The following is a 24,867-nucleotide window of genomic DNA, read 5'->3' as shown; positions in this document are numbered from 1 at the left end:
ATTTTTTTCTTCTGTTTAGTGTTTGTTCTGTTTCTGTTGAAAATGTTCAATTCTTTCAGTAGCACTAAGAAAAGAAGTGTGTTGTCAAGTCGGTCCAGGCCAGTACAGGACACAGCAGGGGTGATGGAAACAAGAAAACTCCAAGAGAGAAGCACAAAAGGACCGAATAAAAAGACGAAGGCCTCTACCACACCATTAATTCCTTCACTGCAGCAGGGTTTTCCCATTTCTTAGAGGATTTTTGTCTTGCTTATTCAATGGTGCGATGCCTTTACAGCTCGGGTCTCTTGTGCTGATTAGCGGGCTCTGTGGTGAGTGGCCGCGCTTCCTGTGGCTGCCCTTGCCAGAGCCTGACCTTCAGATAAATGGGTATTAGCACAGCATCCTCATGAGACAGAAGCAGAAAGTCAGGTGTGGTCTCATTCTTTTCCAAACACAATGGATGCTTCTGGGTTAGAGAAAGGCCACAGAGAGCGTCACAAGGGTTATTGATAAAGTCCTTGGAGAAAGTTAAAGGATCCAGGAGTGTGACATCGGATGACGGCACACCATCTATTGTCCACGGTCTCAGGACAGATTGCACACAACATGCAAAAGAGCAATGGATTGCTTACTGACCACAATGGCTGTTTTCTAAAACTTCCAAGTGACTCTCACACTCTGAAATAATCTACACTGGGTTTTAAATGCATGTGATAGACAATCTAAATGGTCATAAAAACTGTGCAATAACATACCGATGTAAGCTCTCTTACACCGGCTTGTGTCAAAGTCAAGGGACTGGCCTGGGTAGGCAGGCCTGTCTCAGTTAAGACCCCATCAGAAAGCTCGTATTCATTATGCAACTAAATGAATAGTATTAAATTTTTATTTTGCTAAGTGGAAAATGAATTGAAGCAAGGTAAATTCAAATTGGAAATACTGTATATTGCTCAGTGTTTCAACGTATTTGTGGAAATCTAAAATAAATCCATAATCATTATTAAAAAGAATCATTTGGAATTAGAAAAATTTTAAAGCACCATAAATTATAATTCTTAAATATTTAAATATTTAATATTCTAATATTTAGGCTTTTGAATAAAAGCTAGTAGGAAAAGAAATGCACTTACAGGATTGTGCCGAGGAACATTTTATGAAATCTCGCTGAGAAGTTCTAGTTTTTTGGTAGTCAGTCCTCCCCATGAGTGATGGTTAAAGAACAGAAATCTATTTATCCAAAGCGTTCTCCAGCAGTATGTTAATGAAACCACTAGTGTGAGAAAAATTAGTAAGTCAAAGATATTCCTTATAATATTAACTCATAATTAATTTGAGAATTGTTTACATTTTCCATTCACTAATTTCAAACACATACTTTAAAAGAAACTATAAATTTTATTTTGTTGCTTATGTAGAGTTATATGGTTGTCATAAGTTAAGTATTCAAAACTTTTTAAAAGAACTATGTAAGCATAAGACAATTGCCATATTGTAAAAGTCTGTGAAGTCTTTTACCAAGACTAAACAAAAAAAATGTTAAAGTACATTTTTAGAATTGGAAAACAAATTCAACAATTTCTATCACTTTTTAAACATGATGAGGAATTTGGAACAATTTTAGTTTATACATTCTTTTCACTTTATATGTCAAAATTAATTTCACAGAAATTAAAATATCAAATATTTTTAGGTCATATAAAAGCTAGAAGAAAATGTAATTGAATAGAGACATATGTAAAACTTTAGACAAGAAACAAAGAAAATGTAATTGAATATTTATTAAGTTTTGAGCTATGAAAAGTACTTTCAAAGTTTAGATTTCATAGAGGAAAATAATTTGGCTTCAAAGATTAAAACTTTCATCTATTAAAGATAACCAAAATTAGCAAATTGTAAAATAATTTATAATAATTGGGAAGTGGATGAAATCTCTAGACCAGGGGTCCTCAAACTACGGCCTGCGGGCCACATGCGGCCCGCTGAAAACATTTATCCGGCCTGCCAGGTGTTTTTGCCACCGCTGTGTGCATAGGAATTTGTTCATAGTTTTTTTTTTAAACTACAGTCCGGCCCTCCAATGGTCTAAGGGACAGTGAACTGGCCCCCTGTTTAAAAAGTTTGAGGACCCCTGCTCTAGACTCTAAAAGACCTTGCAGAGCTATAATCTTGATACCAAAGACCAATAAGAATAGTCTCAGGAGAGGAAATTATGAAAAATTACTATCAATGCAAAAGTTCTACATAAATGAAGGTGAATAAAATTCAACCATGTAGTGTGTGTGTGTGTGTGTGTGTGTGTGCACGCGCATACAATCTCCTTGGAGGTAGGTGTTTTTATCCCCATTTCACAGACAAAAAAACTGAGTCCACTTGGCCTGAGATTATTTAACTGACTTAGGTCAGACAATTAATAACAGTGGACCTGGGATATGATCCCAGACTAAATTCCTCAACCAGTGTTCTTAACACAGACAACAGTCTGCCTCCAATTTCTAATTTTCTTTCCCTTCATCCCTGGGAACAATTAAACAATTACTGGCACAGGTCATTCAATAATAATATCAGAGAATACTCAGTGAAAATATAAATTAAAAACCACGTTTAATGAACGAAAGTCACCTAAAATAAGTGTTGCATAATGTAAATGGAAACATTCGAAGAAAACACACACACACACCCATTGACTTTCTTTTGAGAAACCAAGATGGCGGCATAGGTAAACACCAGAGTTTGCTGCCTTGCACAACAACTTCAAAAATACAACTAAAAGACAGAACAGACATCATCCAGAACCACAGGAAGGCTGGCTGAGTGGAAATTCTACAACTAGAAGGAAAGAGAAAAGCACACTGAGACTCAGAGGAGGAGCGGTGAGGAAGTAAAATATTAAAGGTACAGAGGCGCACGCGGAGCGGGCTGGCGGCTGAGGGCGAGGTTGTCTTTTGCAATCAGGAGGGAGTCTCAGGCTCTGAGCTCCAGTTCTGGGCTAGTCTTTGGGGACCCAGACTCATACGGGAGAAGCAGGACTGTCTGGCATCGGTCAGAACTCGAGGGCAGCTTTCTCTTGGAGGTGCTTGCAGCGATTACCGGGACATTGAAAAGCGGAGCCTCTGAGGGCAAGACTGAGAGCAGCCATAATGCTAGCCCCACCCTGTTGATCCCGTGGGACCGCCCGCCCAAGCCCTGCACAGAGGCTTTTGCTGGATAGCTTCAGGCAAAGGCTAGATTAGGACCTCCCTAAGAACCAGGAGCGAGTGTGCCCAGTGGTCAGAGTGGGACCATCCAGTTTGCACCTCCTCGGACCCTTAAAGGACACATTCAGGGGGAAGACTCAGTGAGCACCAAAGCCCCACTGAAGCAAGTCTTGCCCCAAAGGAGTGTCTCCAGCACAGAAGTTCTCCCACTGCAGACACAGCTGATTCTCACAGCCAATTGGCCTGGAGGTCAGTTCCTCCCAGTGATAACTACAACAATCAAGGCTTAACTACAACAAGACTGTGCACAAAGACCACAAGGGGGTGCACCAAGAGTGTCCTCCTCAGGTAATTGGGGAGGCTGAACCACTGGGCCCTAGAGGACACTTAGCACAGGAAACCACTTTATCAACACAGGGAAGCATAAAAAAATGCGGAGACAAAGAAACAGGACACAAATGACAGAAATGGAGGAAAGCAAACTACAGGATATAGAGTTCAAAACCACACTATTAAGGTTTTTCAAGAACTTTCTAGAAGCCGCCGATAAATTTAGTAAGACCCTCGAAAAGACTGATGAGACCGTCGATAAATGTAGTGAGATCCTCAAGAAATCTAGTCAGACCCTCGAGGTTATAATAAAGGACCAACTGGAAATTAAGCATACACTGACTGAAATAGAGGATATTATACAGACTCCCAACAGCAGACTAGAGGATCGCAAGAATCAAGTCAAATATTTGAAATACGAAGAAGCAAAAAATACCCAACCGGAAAAGCAAAATGAAAAAAGAATCCAAAAATATGAAGATAGTGTAAGGAGCCTCTGGGACATCGTCAAGCATACCAACATCCGAATTATGGGGATACCAGAAGAAGAGAGAGGGCAAGATATTGAAAACCTATTTGAAGAAATAATGACAGAAAACGTCCCCTACCTGGTGAAAGAAATAGACTTACAAGTCCAGGAAGCACAGAGAACCCCAAACAAAAGGAACCCAAAGAGGACCACACCAAGACACATCATCATTAAAATGCCAAGAGCAAAAGACAAAGAGAGAATCTTAAAAGCAGCAAGAGAAAGAAAATCAGTTACCTACAAGGGAATACCCATACGACTGTCAGCTGATTTCTCAACAGAAACTTTGCAGGCCAGAAGGGAATGGCAAGAAATATTCAAAGTGATGAATACCAAGAACCTACAACCAAGATTACTTTATCTAGCAAAGCTATCATTCAGAATTGAAGGTCAGATAAAGAGCCTCACAGATAAGAAAAAGCTAAACGAGTTCATCACCACCAAACCAGTATTATATGAAATGCTGAAAGGTATCCTTTAAGAAGAGGAAGAAGAAGAAAAAGGTAAAGATACAAATTATGAACAACAAATACACATCTATCAACAAGTGAATCTAAAAATCAAGTGAATAAATAATCTGATGAACAGAATGAACTGCTGATTATAATAGAATCAGGGGCATAGAAAGGGAATGGACTGACTATTCTTGCGGGGGAAAGGGATGTGGGGGATGTGGGTAGAGACTGGACAAAAATTGTGCATCTATGGATGAGGACAGTGGGTGGGGAGTGAGGGCAGAGGGTGGGGTGGGAACTGGGTGGAGGGGAGTTATGGGGGGGAAAAAGAGGAACAAATGTAGTAATCTGAACAATAAAGATTTAATTAAAAAAAATAATGACTTACATCTGTATCTGGAGGCTCCACTTCTGTGAGTCTACTGACATCGCTCATCAGTCACCTTTTTTGGAGGAAGAAAAGGACTGCTCTATTCATGAGCTGCATCAGCAACATAAAGCATTCTCTAGGAAAATGAAGAAAATTACCACAACCTGCCACACTGCAGGCAGTCTCAAGCAATGTGACATTTCAAACCAGTTCAGTAAGGAAATGCATAATTATTCCCCATAACTGTCAAGTGAGTATAGCAGGCCCGTACCTGCCAGTGAAAAGAATCAATCTGAGAGCAAACAGAGTCTATCTAACTGCGGGAATAACCCAACGTCCTGGAAAAAAAGATTTTCTTTACCTTTTAATTCCTCGTATATATTCAAGTTTTGCTTCATACCTTAAATTTTTTTTTAATTCTACCTCTATCTCCAAACCACTTTTGCTAAAACACCACCCTGTACTACTATATACACACTCACACACTCATTCTGGTTATGATGACTCACAATGAGAAGATTCACAACCAATTTCCAGTTTCGTAAGCTAAAGTATTTCACCAAGATTTGTACTTTTCAATAAAAGCCACACGAAAGTTTTTAAGTACACAATATAATTATTCAAGTAAAAGGGAAATATTTTCCCCATGATTTATGTGTTGTTGTTGAGCACTTATTCCACCTCGTATTCCATCATCGTGGTTCTATTTGCTATTACTCAGACTTGCTTGCCATTGTACTAATTTCTGCTTGGCATGTGGTGTTTCCATATCATTCTAAGAAGTCTATTCTTCTGTCACGACTTTTTTTTTTTTAAAAATTCTCACCCAAGGATATGCTTAAAGAGAGGAAGAGAGAGGGAAAGGGAGAAAGAAAAACATTGATGTGAGAAACATCAATCCGTTGTCTCCCATATGGGCCCCTATCAACCTAGGTATGTGCTCTGATCTGGAATTGAGCCCACAACCTTTGGGTGTACGGGATGACACTCCAACCGACTGAGCCACCTGGCCAGGGCTGTCAGGACTTTTCATCTCTTAAATTGTTTCATTTCTTCCAAGCTCCGTGATTTAATTTAATGAGTCTTTTTTTTTAAGAGTATAAATCACTGCCTTCTTGTTTGTAATGTTCTAAAACTACTTTTAGCTCTCAGTTTAAAATTTATGACAAATGCAGTGATTGTGTTATGTTGTCCATGTGGATGATTCAGGCATAATCTCATTTGGCCACCTCTAATTTTTTTATTTTGATTTTTTCCTTCAATGTTTTTTCTTCAATGTTTTTTCTTTTTTCTACTGTTACAAATGATCTCTCTAAAACACAAACCTGATAATCTTTATTTTTTTTAGAAAATCTCCATAACACAGGGGCATTTATCAAAATTTATTTTCCCTTATAGTTTATATATATTTTTCAAAAATAAAAACAAATAAGGCAACATTTAAAAAAATAAACTACTCCAAGATCAAACACATCAGAAAATATACATATTTCCCATATATCTTTAATGATAGAACATTGGCTTTGGAAATATACTTATTTTCCCTTAAGAAAAAATGTCAGTTTAAATAAATATATTAAATAAGTAACAGCTCAGCCCTGGCCGGGTGGAGTGTTGTCCTATACACCAAAAGATTGTGGGTTTGATCCCTGGTCAGGGCACATACCTAGGTTATGGGTGGGGCCAGCATGGGAGGAAACCGGTTGATATTTCTCTCTCACATTCTCTCTCTCTCTCTCTCTCTCTCTCTCTCTCTCTCTCTCTCTCTCTCTCTCCCCCTCTGTCTCTCACAAATCACTAAACATATCATTTGAATATGGCAAAATAATATGCAAATAGTAATACCATGAGGAATCAGTGAGTAAACTGAACATTACCAATTCAAAATTGCAGTGCCCAATATGAACACCAGAGGGCTCCAAATCATAAGCACTTTAAAACATAAGCCTGTAAAGATGACCTTATTTCAATAGCAACAAGTCCAATGATAATAGCTCTCATTGCTTGATTATCTATTTTGTTTTAAACATTTTGCTAGGCAATTTACATATATAAACTCATTTTTCTCACAATATCCCTTAAAATTAGCTATTATTATATCAATTTAATAAATAATAATGTTATTGTTTTATTTTATCTCTTTTTTAAAAGAGCAGTTTATTGATTTTTAAAGAGAGGAAGGGAGTGGGAGACAGAGAGAAAAAGAGAAACACTGAAGTGAGTTAGATGATAGCATTAACATTTTCCTTATATTTTTAAGTCTATTTCTTCAGACAGGAAAGCTCCTATGAATAGTTATTTTGGAACCAAGCAATTATTATTTTTTAAATTTAATTTATTTTTATTATTTTACAAAAATACAATTTACAAATTAGTTACACCTTTATCATGTGTGTCTATGCATATGCACACACATGCATACATATATACATATACATAGTAGTGGTGTGCTGGTAAACCACCTCTCTTCCCTGCCTTCACCCCCCACACCCCGACTCCAAATACTCTGGTTTATAGAGTTTGCCAATTTCTGTAGTGTAAACACTCCCATCTTTGCTGATTTGAAAGTACCAACTTGATGTTACTGAACAAGGATTCTGGAAGAGATGAACATAATGGACTCTCAAAAGCTGATGGAAGCCAGCTTCAGGACATGCGCATCTATAATAATAAGAGCATAATATGCTAATTAGACCAGATGTTATCCAGACAACCTTCCAGATGAAGCCAGGGCTGCGAGCTAAGCCTGGGTCCCGGGTGCCATAGGGAAGCTGGTGCTGGCAGCCGGGGGAAGGAAGGCCTATTCTTGCACAAATTTCATGTATTGGGCCTTTAGTATACACACAAAGGTGGAGTGTGTGTGTCTGTGTGTTGGAGGTTAATGTCATTTTTCTTACCTAAAATGCTTAAGAAAATTTGTGGGTATATTTACACGCACAATGTTCTGTGCTCTCACATCTCCTCAGCCCATCCTTTGACCTCAGCCATACAGAAGCCATCAGTTTCCAGCAAGTAAGATCCAGCAGCACCCCCCTCAGACTTCCATCTTGGGAGCTCTCTGCCTCTACTTCATTGGATATCGGGCGGAGACTGGAGACCTTGAGATTCATGTGCAAGCATGGAAGTATGAGCGAGTTATTGTCCCACAGAGCAATCCTTGATGAATGGGGGTCAGAGCAAGTGGATAGACATCTCCTCTTCTGTGTTTGGGGTGGGCAGTTCTGAGGCCCAGTCTACCTGGCTCTTCAGAGGGTCCTGCGGGACGGGGGCTCGCTACCTCGATATTGTATCCTTGGGGAAGCTGTCCTTCCTTTCTTGGTTCATTCTCCCAGTGGCTCACTTCTGTTTTGTGGATTTGCTGGGGTTCTTGTCCCAGCATCAAGAAGGGTTCAGGAATCTGGAAAAGGGGCTGTGCGTAGATGACATAGGAATCCAGAGACTAATAGAGAGTCCGGAGACGAGATATAATTTTGAAAGGCATTGGGGGTCAGAGGACCTTCAGCTAAAGGAACTGAAGACTACCTCCTTGCCTAGGACCCTTGCTTTTATTAACACAATTTGTCCTAAGGCAAGGTGGAGATAATACACTTCAAAGGGTAAGGTTTCAAAGGGTACAGAAGCATTGTCAGTTTGGGGAATAGCCCACGGCTGTTCAGGTGTTTGGCCAGTAGGAGGCAATAACATGTAGATTAAGATGCCCTTTAACTGTCTGGCAACCGCAATCAATAATCCCTTTTAGGTTTGGGGAAATGCGTTTAGCCATTACCAACAGGTGACTACATGTGTGACTCAACCCTGTTGAGTTCCCAAGTCTCATCAACCTTTTGATGAAACTCTTGAAATGATGACAGGCTGGAATTGGTCCCCGGCATGGATTCACATCCCAAAATCTTACCTTCAAGTGATGTCTAGTCGTGGGCTCTTCCTTCTTGGAGGGCACAGCCTGAGATTCTAGGCTTATTGCCCGGGCTCTATAACGATAGCGATTTGATGAAATGTAATCTCCACCACCAACACTAAGTAGGTTGTTAATTACAGTTTCATCTACAAAATACGTAATTTGCATTCTCTTTAGTTTAACTGCCAATTAAGACGATTTGGCTTAGATTGAAACTTCTAATAAAGAAGAGGTAGTTATGTGATAAAATCTAAAGGGGCCCTATTAAAAGGAGAATATACAATGGTCTATTAAATCAATTGCCTTGGACTTCTTCTATTTAAGGTTTATACACCAGCAAATTATCAAAGACAAATAGATATACGTTTACTCAGTAACCTATCTATTTCTCCTGCCCACATTCACACAAAAAATAATTCTTATAATCACATACTGGAAGTAAATATTTAATTCTTATGCAGTGTTTAAAATGGTATTGGAAACAGTTGTCATAATATTAACATAGAGAATTGTAATTAAGTTAATTTTCACATCCACAAATAAAAAGAAAATATTAATAATGAGTTCAGAAGGTAGTTTTAAGCCATCATCATTCTGGGTTATAGATTGGGTTATATTATTTTGGGCTTAGGTTTGAACTATTTAAGTATGGTAAGACAGCTATTTCTGATCAATGTATTTTTGTATTTTTCTTTCCTTTCAGATAGCCAGAAACCAAAAACTTAATATTGATGCCAGCTAATTCAAATCAAATAAAACAAGAAACACTTCAAACACACAGCATATCAAATAAATTAAGACAAATAGAAAATTTAAATGGTCTTGAAAACTTTAAGAGAAAATACCCAAATACATCATAACCAGATGAGTAATACTATATTTAATCTAAGTTGCTTATTTAGAAAGAAATAATTTTAAATTTTCCCAATTTTAAAAACACAGAATTTGAACACAAAAGAAAGACATGTACATAATGAGAATTTAGAACATACAAAAAAGAGTACAGGAGAAAGTACAAATCACTCTAATATTTGGGAGTGTTACTAGAACCCCATTGTTTTTGTGTCTGTCTGCCTATGTACAATGGCCCAAATAAGTCTACAAGTAGGAGTTTGCAGTATAGAAAGAAAAAATAGTTTAATATTGAATTGGTCAATCCAGAGACGGGAAGCTAATGCTAAAAACCCTACCCCCCAATAGTGTTAGGTTACAGATTACTTAGGGCGAAATCACAAGGCACCATGGTCTAGAGGGCTCAGGGTTGTGCCGGGAACTGCTTGGTCAGAGGAGGTAAGGGTAACAAATCATTTCTTCAGGTGCTAAGGACAGTTTTGAGATCTTCTCCCATGTTCCTTTCTCTGGTCTCCTGAAAAAGTAGCCAAATTTAGATAAAATAAAAGTATTATGCAAAAAGCTTGAATTTTATAATAAAAATGTCTACCTATAGTTTTAAACATATTTGTTCAGCCTCAAAGAAGTTTGGGTTTAAAGATTTGGGGCCTCATTTTGGTTTATTTAAGAGTAACAGCACCTGCCTGGCCAGTGTGGCTCAGCGGTTGAGCATCAACCTGTGAACCAGGAGGTAATGGTTCAATTCCCGGTCAGGATACATGTCTGAGTTGCAGGCTCGATCCCCATTGTGGGGCATGCAGGAGGCAGCCGATCAATGATTCTCTCTCATCATTGATTTTTAATCTCTCTCTCCTTCTCTCTTCCTCTCTGAAATCAATCAAACTATGTATTTTTAAAAAAGAAGAGTAACAGCACCACATTGAGTTTCAAGAGCCACCTGGAAATAGATTCAGAGGGTCATTTGCTTGTATTTGATACTCCTCAGCTCTGTTCCTGGACCCATGCCTAGTGAATTAAATTATTGCAATTTTCCAGGCCTTCATTAATGCGTTTGTATAGAAGATAAGCAACAAGAAGAGCTCTTAGCAAAGATATGAAGTTGTTTGAAGCTGTTTCCTAATGACCTGGTTATTGTTCAGCAATGATGTGTGAGTGTTCTAACAGCAACCTCTTATTGCCTGAGGTGGCCTTAAAAAAAATCTGATTCTGCTATTTTCATAATTACTGCTAGTCTAATACTGAGCTAAATTAGTTTAAATACAAAGTACTGGAATAGAATTGCGTCCATCCTTCCTTTCTAAATACTTCCCATTTAACAAAGCACCATTAGCATTTATCTGTAGAGTGGGTATTTGATGAAGAGTCACCAGGCAGCAACTGTGAGAATAACGGAATGATGCTGAGTGCCTCGGGAATTTTGCAATGATGTGTGTGTGTGTTTAGTTCACAGATTGACTCCTCAGATGACCGAATAGTTCTAGCAAGGAGCTAGCTACATGACTCCAAAAGGCCTTTGAGCAGTCTTTATTCTTGCTGCTCAGGAGTCTAGCTAGGGGCCTCCTGGAGTTCATTGCAGCCACAGCCTTTCCTGCAGGGCCAGCTGCTTTTATGGTCAGAGGAGAGAAACAGAGGCTCAATGGGAGATCTATTTCTGGGTGTTGAAAGGACCTCTGTGCTGCTGGTTGAGGGGGAAATCACCCAACCTCGCTCATGGAATGCCTAGATTCTAGACGAGTCTCAACTGGGCTGACTGGGCACTTCAAGTCTCTGACACGTATCTGTTCCATGCCAGTAGGCTACCTCAGGAATGTCCTCATGGAGATGACAGAAACACAAGAAAGAGCAAGGCAAGGCCTCTCGAGGTGTAGACTTAGAAGCACCATACTTGCACTTCTGCTTCATTCTATTACCCAAAGCCAGGCACATGGTCAAGTCCAGAGACAGAGGCAGAGGACACTTCAAAGTTAAATGCCCAAGGGGGTGGATGCAGAGAGGGTAAAAGATCATTCAACCCATCAGCAAGACCTATCAATTCTACCTTAGAAATACTTTCCACACCTGTCCAATACTCCTTCTATCTTATTGCTACCTCCACTTCAGTTCACCATGATCTCTCTTACCTATCACCACCTGACGGCTCTGTCCATATCTTTCTTGTCCATTCCTTCTCAGACCATTCTCAATGCAGCAACGAGAATAAACTTAAAAAGAAAACCTGCTCTGACCACACATTTAATTAAGTCTGCCAAATGGTTTCCTATTGTTCTCAGGATAAAGGTGAAAATCCTAAGGCCTGAATTGTTTTCAATTTTCAATTGAGGGGTTATTTTAAAGCAAGTAGGTGAACCTGGTGAAAGGGAGAAAGAGAGTGAGGAGGGAGTGTGGGAAAGAGAGGCTTTGTAAATGATTTCCATGTGAGGACAGCCTGGGACCCCTTTCCCCAACCTCATCTCCTTCCATCCTTTCTTTCACTTTATGGTTGGAACACATCATACTTCCCCAACTTGTACACTATTTCAAACCTCTGGGGTCTTACTTGGACTGCTCTGTGTCCAAGTAGAGTTCTTTATTTCTCCTTTTGGTACAGATTCGAACCCCTCTGACTTTCCAGTTTCCTTCTTCAAGGGGGAAAAAAAGAGAGAGAAGAGCCGTGAGTGGTTTGGCTGAGTGTATAGAGTGTCTGCCTGCGGACTGAAGGGTCCCAGGTAGAGAGAAAGAGAGAGGGAGGAGGAGGAGGAGGAAGAAGGGGAAGGGGAAGGGGAAGGGGAAGGGGAAGGGGAAGGGGAAGGGGAAGGGGAAGGGGAAGGGGAAGGGGAAGGGGAAGGGGAAGGGGAAGGGGAAGGGGAAGGGGAAGGGGAAGGGGAAGGGGAAGGGGAAGGGGAAGGGGAAGGGGAAGGGGAAGGGGAAGGAGAAGGAGAAGGAGAAGGAGAAGGAGAAGGAGAAGAAGAAGAAGAAGAAGAAGAAGAAGAAGAAGAAGAAGAAGAAGAAGAAGAGAGGAGGAGAGGCAACAGGATGGCATCATGCTGCTCCAATCTTTATTTTAATGCTCACCTGAGGCTATGTTTAGAGAGAGAGGGAGAGAAAGAAACATCTATGTGATGGGAAAGATGGTTGTCTCCGAATGCTCCCTGACCAGAGATAGAACCCACAACCTACGTATGTGCCCTTGTTATTGGTGGGGGTGTGTGCTCTGTGTGCGCACCTGCTACTGATGGAAGTGGGCTTCTTGGGGGTGCCACAGGAACAAGAATTTGAGGCCCCATGGGAGGAGGAGGTGTTGTGGAAAGCTTTAGTGATGAGGTAACATGACGGGAGATCCTCTCAGGGCCCCATCTCCCTACGTCCTGCTATGAAAGAAGTCACATTTTGTCCTCAGCAGAGCTAGGATTAAAGTCAGTGCCCAGAGTTTCTGCTCCATGTCAAAGCACAGCATCAGGCTAAGGTAGCTTGTGTTCCCACCTGCAGTCCATTGTGTGTAGGTTTTGCATGGCCATGGACCATACAGCTTCTAGGAGCTCATGGTGGGCTAGAGGAAATCCACAGACCAAGCAAGTGCAAGGAAGCAGGAGCCAAGCAAGAGGAAAAAGAGAGAATTCCTTTGCCTGTGGATTATGTATTTCCAAATGGTTGCAGGCTTGCACTGGGGTCCACCCTCTTGATCTTTGTTCCCAGGTTAGACTGACAGGTAAGCACCTTCCCTATGTGACGCTGACCTCACTGCCATATGCCCATCTTCTCCTTTCCCCTCAGTGATTTGCAGGGAATGGAATGGTGGTTTCCTGGGGAGAGTGAAGTTGCAGCTTCCTGGTGAAGCTGCCCATCGGACCATGCTTATAATATCTGGCCTCCCCTTTGCTTCCTTCCTATTATTAATTTTAATAACTTGCTAGTTACAACAGTAACACCCTGACCGGGTATTGAACCCGCAAAAATTTTGGTGTACAGGATGACACTCCAACCAAATGTCCACCGGCCAGGGCTCCATTTTTTTTTTAATATATTGGTTTAGGGCCCACCAATATAACCTCATTTTACCTTCATTACCTCTTTAAAGACCCTATCTCCAAATAGTCACATGCTAAGTTTCTGGGGGTTAGGACTTTAACATATGCATTTTGGATGAACACAATTTTACCCATAACAAGGTCATACTGGATGAGAGGGGCCCTAAATCCAATGACTGAAGATATTGAAATCGAAGGTCCTTATGACTTTATTTCGCTTCAATCCTAGTTCTGGAAATCATGTTTTTTTCTCTCTCTCTCTTTCTCAACACAGAGACCTAGCCTTTCCCTTTGGATAATCAACAACCCTGGTAGCAGAAGCCAGTAGCCAGGACCTGAATAATGATCCCACTGCAGGAAGTCTGCAAGATAAAGGTCACATCTTGACCTGTTATGTTTCAGTTCCTGAGCTCTAGGGTGGAGCAATCCTCTGGCTACTTTCTCATGAGACCAGACAGAGGGACGCTGCAAGAGACCTCAGAACTGTCCTCAAGGCCTATAATTTGGCACTGTCAAATTGTACCTTTTAAGTTATTTAAATTCCAAATCTATTGGAAAAAAGACAAGATTCTGCTCTCTTAAAAACTTTTATTAGGCATTGCTGGATGCTGCTGCACACATCATGGGAGTACACAGCACTCCACAAGAATCCATACAACAGCTCAGACAGTGACATTCAAAATAGTTGATTCCCATGACAGTTTTCATCCCAGTAGAGTGAGTGTCCTTATATCCTTCCATGAGATCAGATGTCATAATTAAGATTACCCTTCCATTCTAAATCAACCAACAAAAACAATAAAATAGAAAGGCCCCACCTCCCCCCACAAAAGACAATAGGGATATTTGAGTGTCCAAAATTAGACTCCAAAATATCACACGGTATCCATTTTGAAAGACTTGCCCCTAAAATTTGTGTGAGCTGACATTGGGTGCTTTTGCTGCCAGCAGCAAGTGAGAATGCATTTACTAAGAGGGAGCAGTAAACCAATACATATTCATTGACCATCCTTGAGGTAAGAGATTTAAAAATTTCACTGCTTAAAAAAAAGTTAATTTCCAAGTCCTGTCCAGCAGGACATATCTGTTGGCAGGAAGATTATTTTTCTGTCAAATATTTAACACATATTTTCACATACAGCCTGTGTCTTTTCTAAGCACATGATTTATTTTAATTATTCATCATACATTCATCATGAAAAGTTGAATTATATACTATGGTACATGAAGAATACAACAAAACTAGCTTTCTATATAGAGCTAACACAAAAGGCAAGACCAAGAAGAGCAAAATAATATATTGTACACAATGTCTTGATGTCCATTGAGCCCACTGTGAATGAATAACTGCATGTAATAGTGAATGTCATATTTTTTCAGCATCTGTGTGGAAGTAAATGACAGATAACATGTTGCCAAAGACAAGTTGTAGAGAACTGGTCAAATTCCTGAAGTAACATATACTTACTTTTATTTATAATGCTTTTTGACAAGTAACTTTGTCCTAATAGGAGCTATAGGCAACCATTCCAACTCCTGTTTTCAACATTAATAATCATCATTCTTTCTTTTTTTTTTTTTGGTTTAAAAATGTTTCAATTATAATGATTTCAATTTATGGTGTTTAATATTTTTTTATACTCTTGGTTAAAAATGAAGAATGAATTTAAGAAAAATACATTGGCTAACACACTGTTCTAGAGATAACACAGTGGATTAAGATAGCAAATGCAACCTATTTATACCCATAAAGGTTCACTGTCTCATCAAGGCCTTTAAATAGAGGGACCAGGGAACATTCACACAAAAATATATGGCTCTTTAGGTAAGAAACAAAGTCAAGTGAAAAAAATAAGGCACCAATAACATATATAAATGTTATACACTCTCATCACAAAGCACCGTAGGAAAGGTTATAGGGAACTATACATTAGTGCTATTGGAAAATGGTAACAACACCAGTTTCCACAGCTTTTATTCACCAACTTCTTCCTTTCTTTTCAGTAATAAATGTATAAACACAAAAATGGGGGAAATTATATGTTAAAAGCACAATTCATGAAACCAACAGCACAAAATAATCATTTGGCATTAAGAAGTTGATTAAGGTCTTAAATACTCCTTATTTTCCAACATTTTCATCTCAACAGCATTTGTTTTTTCCTTTCTAATTTTCTTTTAGGGATTTCTACATGATACATTTTAAAAATTTATTTCTACCTGCCTCTTTGTTAAAATACATTCATAATGGTTTCCTCCACATAGTTTTATGAATACCTAAGTTAATAGTTTGACTAATGAAATGTAAAAAAAATGTTAATCATAAAATAAAATATTTTCCAATATCATTGAAAAGAGTAAATAAAATCTCTTTTCAGTTAGGCTAATTTTAAACATAAAAATATGACATTATTTGGAAAATGACCACTAATTTTACACAAAATGAAAAATATGTAATATATAATGAGATGACAAAATCTGGTACAAACTACTTATGAAAGTCATTCATCTTACAATTAAAAAATTCTTCTCATTTGCAATTATTCATGGAAATTTAATTAAAATGGGATATATTATGATAATTCAAATGAGATGACAATTATTCCTTAGAACTGCAATTTCTGAGTATACAGCAATATATTAAACATCCAAACAATTTTCTCTTTAGCAATTTACACTCTTTGTGTAAAAAGAGAATGTGAATAATTTAATTGTCCCAGTTTTGCAGTAGGTATATACACATATAAATATATTTGTTTCATGAGTCTTATAATCAATTTAGTTTAAAATAGAAATAAAACAACTAATTGTTGCGGCAACTTAATAAATAATGTACTAACATAAAAACAATTTAATGCTACTGTTTTTGTATTCCTTCTACATAAAAATGTTTCTGTGACCTCAAAATCTACTACTGAATAATTGTTTTCATAAGCAACAAGATTGTCAATTAATTTTTATATGAAAAATCTGTAACAAATTGTCCTTGTCAAGGTAAATGGATTTATAGATCTATATCTATACAGTTATGTATCCATTACCATTCTAGGTATCGTATGAATTATAAGATTGATTACTTTTTTTCAATACCATTTATAGAATTTTAATTATAATGAAAAGGATCAAATATCAAAAGTAAACTATGGCCATATGGAACTTTTAAAAAAACGAGCCTTAGAAAAAGGGCTTGTAATCAGCTAATTTAAAAAATCATATACTTTATTTAGAATTTTCTTTATAAAGGAACATAAAGCATAATATTTATATCAAATATTAGGTAGTATTACTTGAAAGGAACAGTGAATGTATATTTTGACACAGGGGGTATATGTTCATTTTAAAACGTTATTTTTAAGAATTTACTGGATTATTGAGACTGTTTCCCCAACTGGGACATGAGGTGAACACCTAACAGCTTTGTGGGGAGCCGATAAAGACAGCACAGCTTGGCAACTGCGAGGCAGAATCTGTGAAATGCACTATTTTGCAATCTCTGGGGCCCTTTAATACCTGTGACTCTCCCTTGAACTTTCCACATCGTGTACTAAACCGATATTAAATATATATTGAGTGTGGCTTGCATCAAAATCATACCAACGAAAAAGGTGAACATTTGCAAATGACAAATGGTTTCTCATGAATAGGGCTAATATCAGTGACTGTGATCTACTGTAGATTACCAAAAATTCTAATTCTAAACCCATTGTTGAGTCTTACATACAAATGCTATACTATATAAATGCAGCCCCAGATCTGAGCTGTAGGACTTTTTCGCTAACACGAAGACCATAAACCACACATTTGGCCATTTTGGATGAAACATGAATGAGTTGTTGTCAGGTTGGATGAATGTCTACACGCACTTTCTGTTCAACTAATACGCAAACACAATATTAACCTTACAGTATTCATGAAGCAATTGCTGAGGCTTGGTTGTAGAATATTTTAGGCTCCATGATCCAACTGACATCTCATTCATTTTATTTGTCAGAGGGCTGGGCAGGGTTCTCCAACTCTGTCCCAGGTACTTCTGATATATTTTAATTTACAGATAAAATAAGCCAAAGTAAGTTACGCTCACTACGACTGCCAAATTATGAAGTCCTTTCAGCGTTTGCATTTCATTTCCTTAGTGTCAGAGGAGTTAGCGGTGGGACAGAATTTATCCCACATTTGGCAAAGATGGGAAGGGAGCTGCAGAGGGAAAAAGCAAGACAACCAGGAAATCTAAAAAAAAGAAAAGAGGAACTCGAGGTTGGAAGTGTGAGAGTATCACTTCACACGTAGGGAAGAACATCATTTAACATTAATGGTGGAACAGAGTAACTAAAATGTGAGAGAGGCCAGAAAAAAAATAGTTTCGATGGTAATATAACCTAGGTGATATAGAGTTAAATACACCTAATGAAATGTCTTTTATAAGCTATAAGGAACTGGGGGTGGGGTGTGGGGTGTGGGAAGCAGTGGCAATCTTTTATATATTTTAAATAATAATGTATTGGCCTTCATGTCATTTGTAGTGTGTCATAAGCATAATTACATGCTTCTAACATTGGCACTGTGTGTGCGATATGTGGCGGCTCCAGCCAACGCTCCAAATGGACAGCCACAGGTCTGACACTGCTGTGCCTCTCTGCCTCTTGGATAATGGCTACTACACCTCCAGCCTCACCACAGTGGCATACAATGGAAGAGCCACACACTGTTAGCTACGAAATGAGTATCAGTTCTATCCTTAAAGCCACAGTTACAAAGAGTTCCGCTGTCTTTCTCTTTTAAAGGTCTGCATCATTGGTTTGCACCCAAAAGACATTTCACAGTATTAAATACTCCCCACCTTTTGGGCCTCTGGTTTTGTTCAGACCGTATCTTAATGATTCTATCAATCTTATTTCCGTTTTATTGAAGTAATATTTGTCGTTATACATATTAAACATGGGAGTTTGGAACTTATTTTCCATAGGAGGAGGAAAATGTCATACTTAAGTTACGAAGATTTGGAAAACAAAAATACTCTCAAACTAGCGATTGGTGATAGTTTTCATTTATATCTCGTCAGTGGACTTTCTTTTATAGATTTCATGAAATACGAAAATGCAGTTAAAACTTGCAGGAGAAATTAACTTCATATTTTTAACAAACATCCCAACAAGGTTATTAAGAAGCATTTATTAATTATTTGCTATATTTGCACTCCTGAGACCAATTTTCAGGATTGCTATAATTTCAGAAACTCAGCTAGTTTTTTCAGGTATATTTTACTTGTTTTAAATTTTCAGCTTCAGATTGCTCCCCAAATTTAAAGAACTGACACATAATTGCTAACACTGTTATTCTACCGCCTCCATCAAGTAAATGTTACCAGTTTCTTTCATTCTGTCAAATTAGTTAAATGGCACAACTGTTTAAAGTGCATGAATGACTTTTAGGGCTGTATTTATGATATTAACACAAAACAATAAAGCTAACCACAGGAAAAATTACTTTCCGTAGCTGGGATAGATTTCAGCCACAAATATGACAGGACAGGCATATAATCCAATAGGGAGACGCACATTAAGGCATATGTGCAGTTTATTTATAAAATTAAAAATGGCTTTTGGCATAATTTGATTTTAAAGTTTGAAGTCCTTAATGAAGTATACCAAGTAGTATTATTTAGGCCACTAACTTTTTAAAAAAGCAATTATGAATTTAACAGGCAGCACAAAAGTCCAATTCTAAAAACAATCGCATTTGTGTAAGGGAAACTGGATGGCTGTCTTGGCAGATGTCCTCTAATTTGACACAGGTCAGGAGGGAATGCTGATGCTCTGCACATGCCAGAGTGTGTTTCCACCCCCTCCTGCCTCTCCTCTTGTTTTTTAGTCAACAGGAGCTAGAGCATCAGAGTAGAGATAAATGAGGTGGGGGGGGGGGGAATCACCAAGGACTAGAAGGGATTACAGTGGTTTGAGGGTATTTTAGGGGAGCCACCGGCCATATATTTGGGTGGTAGGATTGAAAGATAAAGGCTCAATTAGGATTTAGGGACTCAAGAGATGGTGGGTGTGGCTGGACAAGGAATCTCCAGACAGGCACCACTGAATCCTGATACCGCTGTCTGGATAGTACGATTAGAGATATCAGGTTGTAATCCAAGTGGTGTTTAATTACCTTTGATTGTTTTCCTGTCTGATCCACCTTCAGGATACAACAGCACCTATCAGAAAATCAAGGTGGTGGCAACACCATGTTGCTTGTACCAAAGGTTTGAGCTCTCTGGGTAAGTCCACATGCAGGGGTTCTTAGGGAACTGCTAAGCTTCACTGTAAAAGGAATGTTTCACATTATTCCACAAGTCATAAACGTCCCAACCACCAAACCTGCATACCATCTAATAATTTTTCTATAGATAACGGTGGCCATTCATAATTGCCAAGATATTGCTTCTTACTTTTCACAATGGCATAATTAAGTTCCTTTGTGCAGCAACATGCATGGACATGGATAGTGTTTACCAAAAAATGGGACAAATGTGATCGGTTTGGTTATTTCATTTAAATCCCTCAAGTCTTAAAACTAGGCTATCCAAATATCAATGTACCTTCCTTGGATATCTTATAGACATCTCATTAAATTTTATTTTTATTACAATAACATTAATTTTCTTTTATATGTCTTGGCAAGATATTTATTTGGCTAATTAAGCAGGAGTAAAACTATCCTGCAAAAGATGCTTTTCTTTTAAAATTATGCACTTCTATATAATTGTTTTTTCTCCAAGAAAAAGATCTCAAATATACAATCTCTATGACCTCATTCACAGAAAATGCATTAACATTTTATTACAAATATGTTATCGGAACCAAATTTAAAAACTTAATGGAAATGTTAACACAAATTGACAACAATTTATATAAAGGACCCTCACTGATGCTTTGTACTAGAGAAGTAAAAAGTGATCTTAATATTGACAGGAGACTAATTAAATAAATTAAAGTATACCCCCACAGTGGGATATGTAGTAATTTACAAAAGAATGAGGTAACTCTATTTAAACCCTTATGGAAAGGTGTCTACCAATATATAATAAAATGGAAAATAGTCACAGGACAGTAAGAATGCTAATATTCTGGCTGTATAAAACTAATATACACACAGACACACACACATACGAATAATTGTTTGTATATCTGTAGAAAGTGTCTGGAAGGACACATACCAAATTACTAACAGTGTCTACCCCTAGAAAATAAGGAGTGGGTTAAGTAGAGAAATTTTTATGTTATAATTCTGTATGATTTGATTTTTTTCAAAAAAAGTATATATTAAATTTACAATAAAAACATATAAAAATGACACGCTTTGGATAGAAAGATATTTTATGTGTACGCCTCTTTCTCCAAAGTAGTTTTTAGAATTCATTCCAAAAGTTATTACTATTGTTTTAACTTCAATGTTGGCACTGACATATAATCCTTTTTAATTCCTTCTCTCTTTCCAAGATCTTAATGCCACTTAGTTAAAAAAAAAATCACAAATAATTACTTTAAGTCACCAACAAGAAAAGGCCCCATCTATAACAACTTTTAAAGAGGAAAAACACACACATTTAAAAAAAATCCATGCTATAGAAAAAGGACAATCCTATGCAACACAGTACATGCTTGCTGAAGCATCGATGACACAGCCTTCACTGGTAACAAATACCACTTTGTAATTGGAAAATTGGAACGTTTCCAAATAATATAAAAATATCTCCCAAAGAATAGTTATTCAAAGAAATAAAAATCCCTGAGTAGGCCAAAGGCAACAGACACAACACCTAAGAAAATAGATTATCTAAGACCAGAGAGTATATTATTTAGCGAGTTGGTATATATATGTATGTGGCATATGTATTCATATGCATCTATGAAGATATTATATATGTATACATATATATCCTACATAAATATATGGATAATATATATACATGTTTCTTTGGAAATAGTATATATACATACATATATATCACACATAACCATATCCACTAGATTTAGAATTATTATATTCACGTATTGTCAAACTAACACCTAAGTCTGGAAGAGACAAATTTACAAAAATTAAGCACTTTAGGAAAGAATTACATGGATTTAAGATGGAAATTCTCATTCTCTCAGTTTTAATACTAGAGCATGTAGAATAAGCACTCAATAAATATTTGTCGAATGGATGGATAATGAATGAATGGAAAGATGATTTTGTGAAACTATATAGCACATTGCTTTTTCTGGTATCATGTTATGCTTTAGTAGTATGACATTCCAGAACCATACGGCACACCCTCCTCTACCTGGAAATAGTCTAGTCCAGAAGCTATAGTATAGCTATTCTGAGTGTCATTCAGAAACTTCAATACCATGGACTTTTAGATAAAATAAAAATCATAAATATTCTTATACCTTGGAGTTCAACAAGACACACTATCCATGTTAATGCATGTTTTTTCACATCATCTATTTCAACTCACACAAGGTTGCTGTGAAATTAATGCTATACCTATGCAGATAACTAATTTTAAGCATTTGGAAACAAGTGAAAACTAGTCTTCTTAGGGGTCTTTACTTCCTTTCTGCTGATGAACTTTTGTGATGAAAACAAAGGAATAACATAATTTAGTTACATGTCCTCTTCAGCTTGGTAAAACTTCCTGAAAATAATTCCTTCATTTTTTGGGGGGGTTTCCTTCTCCAAAAGCAGTTTATATTTTAGATAAACCCATAAACACATTTTTTTTAAATTACCCCTCCATGAAAAGATACCAACACATTATTCTGCATAGGAAGAGTAAACATAAGAAAAAATCCTTCAAAACTAGTAAAACTTGGAACAAATTAAAAAGAGAGAAAGAAAGAGAGGATGGAGTAAATAATGCCACACCTTGACCTAAAGCAAAATTATCTGTAATTATAAGTTGTTTAAAAAATTAGCAGAATAGGGATCTGTTTAAAGGATTAAGCAGTGTTTTCCACAGCAAACCTGTTATTTAAATGAACTAATTCTGCCTAAAAAATTTATTCATATAGTGAAACATGTAAGCCAAAATATAAGAAATCTGAGACTGAATGTTCAGGTCTTGAGAATTTCCTAAAATCAGTCAATCAGTTTTGTCAGTTTATAAAGTTTGATAATCCTTGGGTGACAAGGCACACATTTCTCTCTGTGTGTTGTGTGTGTGTGTGTGTGTGTGTGTGTGTGTGTGTGACAAAAAGAAAGAAATAGAAAGGGTCAACAATCGAAATAGCCTGTTGTCTAAATTGACTTTAATTCAGTACATTCTCAAATTATGCTCACAAACGAATCCTCATCTTTAAAGATATCTATGAAAATGTGGGAAAATAGTGTAGAGGCATGGAAGTTGACCAGTACAAGGTCATTGGGCCGAGTTTTAATACAAATCTTTAAACACACACATTCATACCCCTACACGTATACACTTCAGTAACTCACGATTCTTCTCATTAATTTTGTTTCATTCGTTCCCTTTGGGCACTGAGATTTTTTTTAGACAATTACAGCATCGGAAGGAGGAAGGAATTACACTGCTTGGGCCACAGACGGAAACAGGGGCATATGGTGAGGCTTCATCTGCTGAAAGGTGGCCTTGCTTGTTGGTACAGGTGGGACTTCGGCTGTTCACACCCAGTCTCACGGATGGGCTGGAGGAGGGTTCAGGTACAAAGACAGTCCAAGCAACTCTCGGGAGAGGCATGCTCAGACAGTGCTGAGGATAACTGGTTCTTACTTAAAATGATTTCTTCCAAGACCCATTAAGAAGGTCAGAATTATGACATAGGTGCTTATAGTATATGAAAGTGACCATTCTGTAAAAGCAGCAATCAGTATCAGGAAAGGCCGGGATACCATGTGGGGAGTGCAACGGAGCTAGAGGCATCGTGACCTGCAGAGAACCACGGAGACACGAGATGGCAGATGGGTCCTCTCGCTGTGTTCCAAGACGCAACTCTCAAGACGGGTGTGCCATTCTGGATAGCTCTTACCCGGACCAGCTTAGTTAGATGCAATGATGTGTACTTCACCAGTGCATACCTGTCCGTGACCGTTTTCTCTGTTTTTTACAAAGGCAATAGATAGGAAATACAAATAAACCTAGGGGTTAAAACAAAACAAAACACTGTAAGCTCATTAGAAGGAGAGGCATTTCGGTTTACATAGTTGAAAATTTTCCATTTTGAAAATGGTTTACAAATCATCATAATTTAGCAATATGTGAAAATGAAAAGAGGAGAGATACCTATGGCACAAAATGTATTTACTTGTACAAGATTTCATTCTTTATTCATTTTCTTTAGGTCTCTCCCCTCTTTGACAATCTCCAGTGATACCAGTTTGAAAATGGAACAACGTTTTCTATCAAAATATCAAACCTTAGGTCTAAGTCTTACTTATTAGCTCTAGCTATACCATTTGCATCCTATGATATTCCTACTTCAGACAGAATAATGTGTGACTAACAGCATGGGCTGCGGAGCCAAATGTCAGGTTTCATTCCCAGCTCTACCACTTACGATTGGCCCAGGAAGCCTTCATTTCCTCGACTGTACAACGCAGATAACAATAGTATCTACTACGCAAAGATTGGCTCACTGTAATACATGTCAGCTACTTTACAATTCCATCTGTCCCATATGTGCAAAGTCCTTGCTAAATAGAACTTTACATATGAAAAGTTATTTTATTTAGAAAACAATTCCATCCACTATGTGAAACCATCATCAGAGGTGCCTTTACCTATAGCATTTAACTTAATGTTCTCTGAAGCGATAATTCTGAACACGTGGTCTCTGGTCCGGCAGCATCAGCATCACCTGAGACATTTTTGGAACTAGAAACCCATGGGCGCTGCCCGGACACTGAATCGCAAACTGTGGAGAGGGATCTACAACCTGTGCTTAAACCGGCCCTCCTCTCCAGGTGGTTTAAAAGCTAGAGTCTCAGAAACCACTGCTTTAAAAAACATATTTTAATATATTTCTGTGCATAACACTATACACATCGCTGACACATTTTCTATTGGTCAGGGCTCAAGTATATGTTGGGTTTATGTTCTTATCACTCAGGGCACTCTTTCACTGGAACAAACCAAACAGCCAAGGGTGTACCAGAGCCCCTTTTTTTGGTGATCCAACCGGAACTCAGAATTAAAAAAATCTGGGTTCTAGGCCACTGGACTCTTTCATTAAAATACTAGTTGTATGAATACCATTA

General features: G+C 37.9%; 1 protein-coding gene across 4 annotated transcripts in view; it reads right to left on the bottom strand.

Moving 5' to 3' along the window:
- Nucleotides 1-14,188: 14,188 nt before the first annotated feature.
- The window catches only part of RNF217 (ring finger protein 217), a 119,857-nt gene continuing 109,178 nt past the window's right edge, over nt 14,189-24,867 (bottom strand). For all 4 annotated transcript variants that reach the window (XM_059700242.1, XM_059700240.1, XM_059700241.1 and 1 more), the window contains one exon: nt 14,189-23,748. In XM_059700242.1, the coding sequence (XP_059556225.1) occupies nt 23,675-23,748 (74 nt within the window). In that variant the 3' untranslated portion in view covers nt 14,189-23,674. The remainder of the gene's footprint in view (nt 23,749-24,867) is intronic.

The sequence above is a fragment of the Myotis daubentonii genome, chromosome 6, assembly GCF_963259705.1.
Source record: "Myotis daubentonii chromosome 6, mMyoDau2.1, whole genome shotgun sequence".
Lineage (NCBI taxonomy): Eukaryota > Metazoa > Chordata > Mammalia > Chiroptera > Vespertilionidae > Myotis > Myotis daubentonii.
This window is presented reverse-complemented; position numbering and strand designations above follow the sequence as displayed.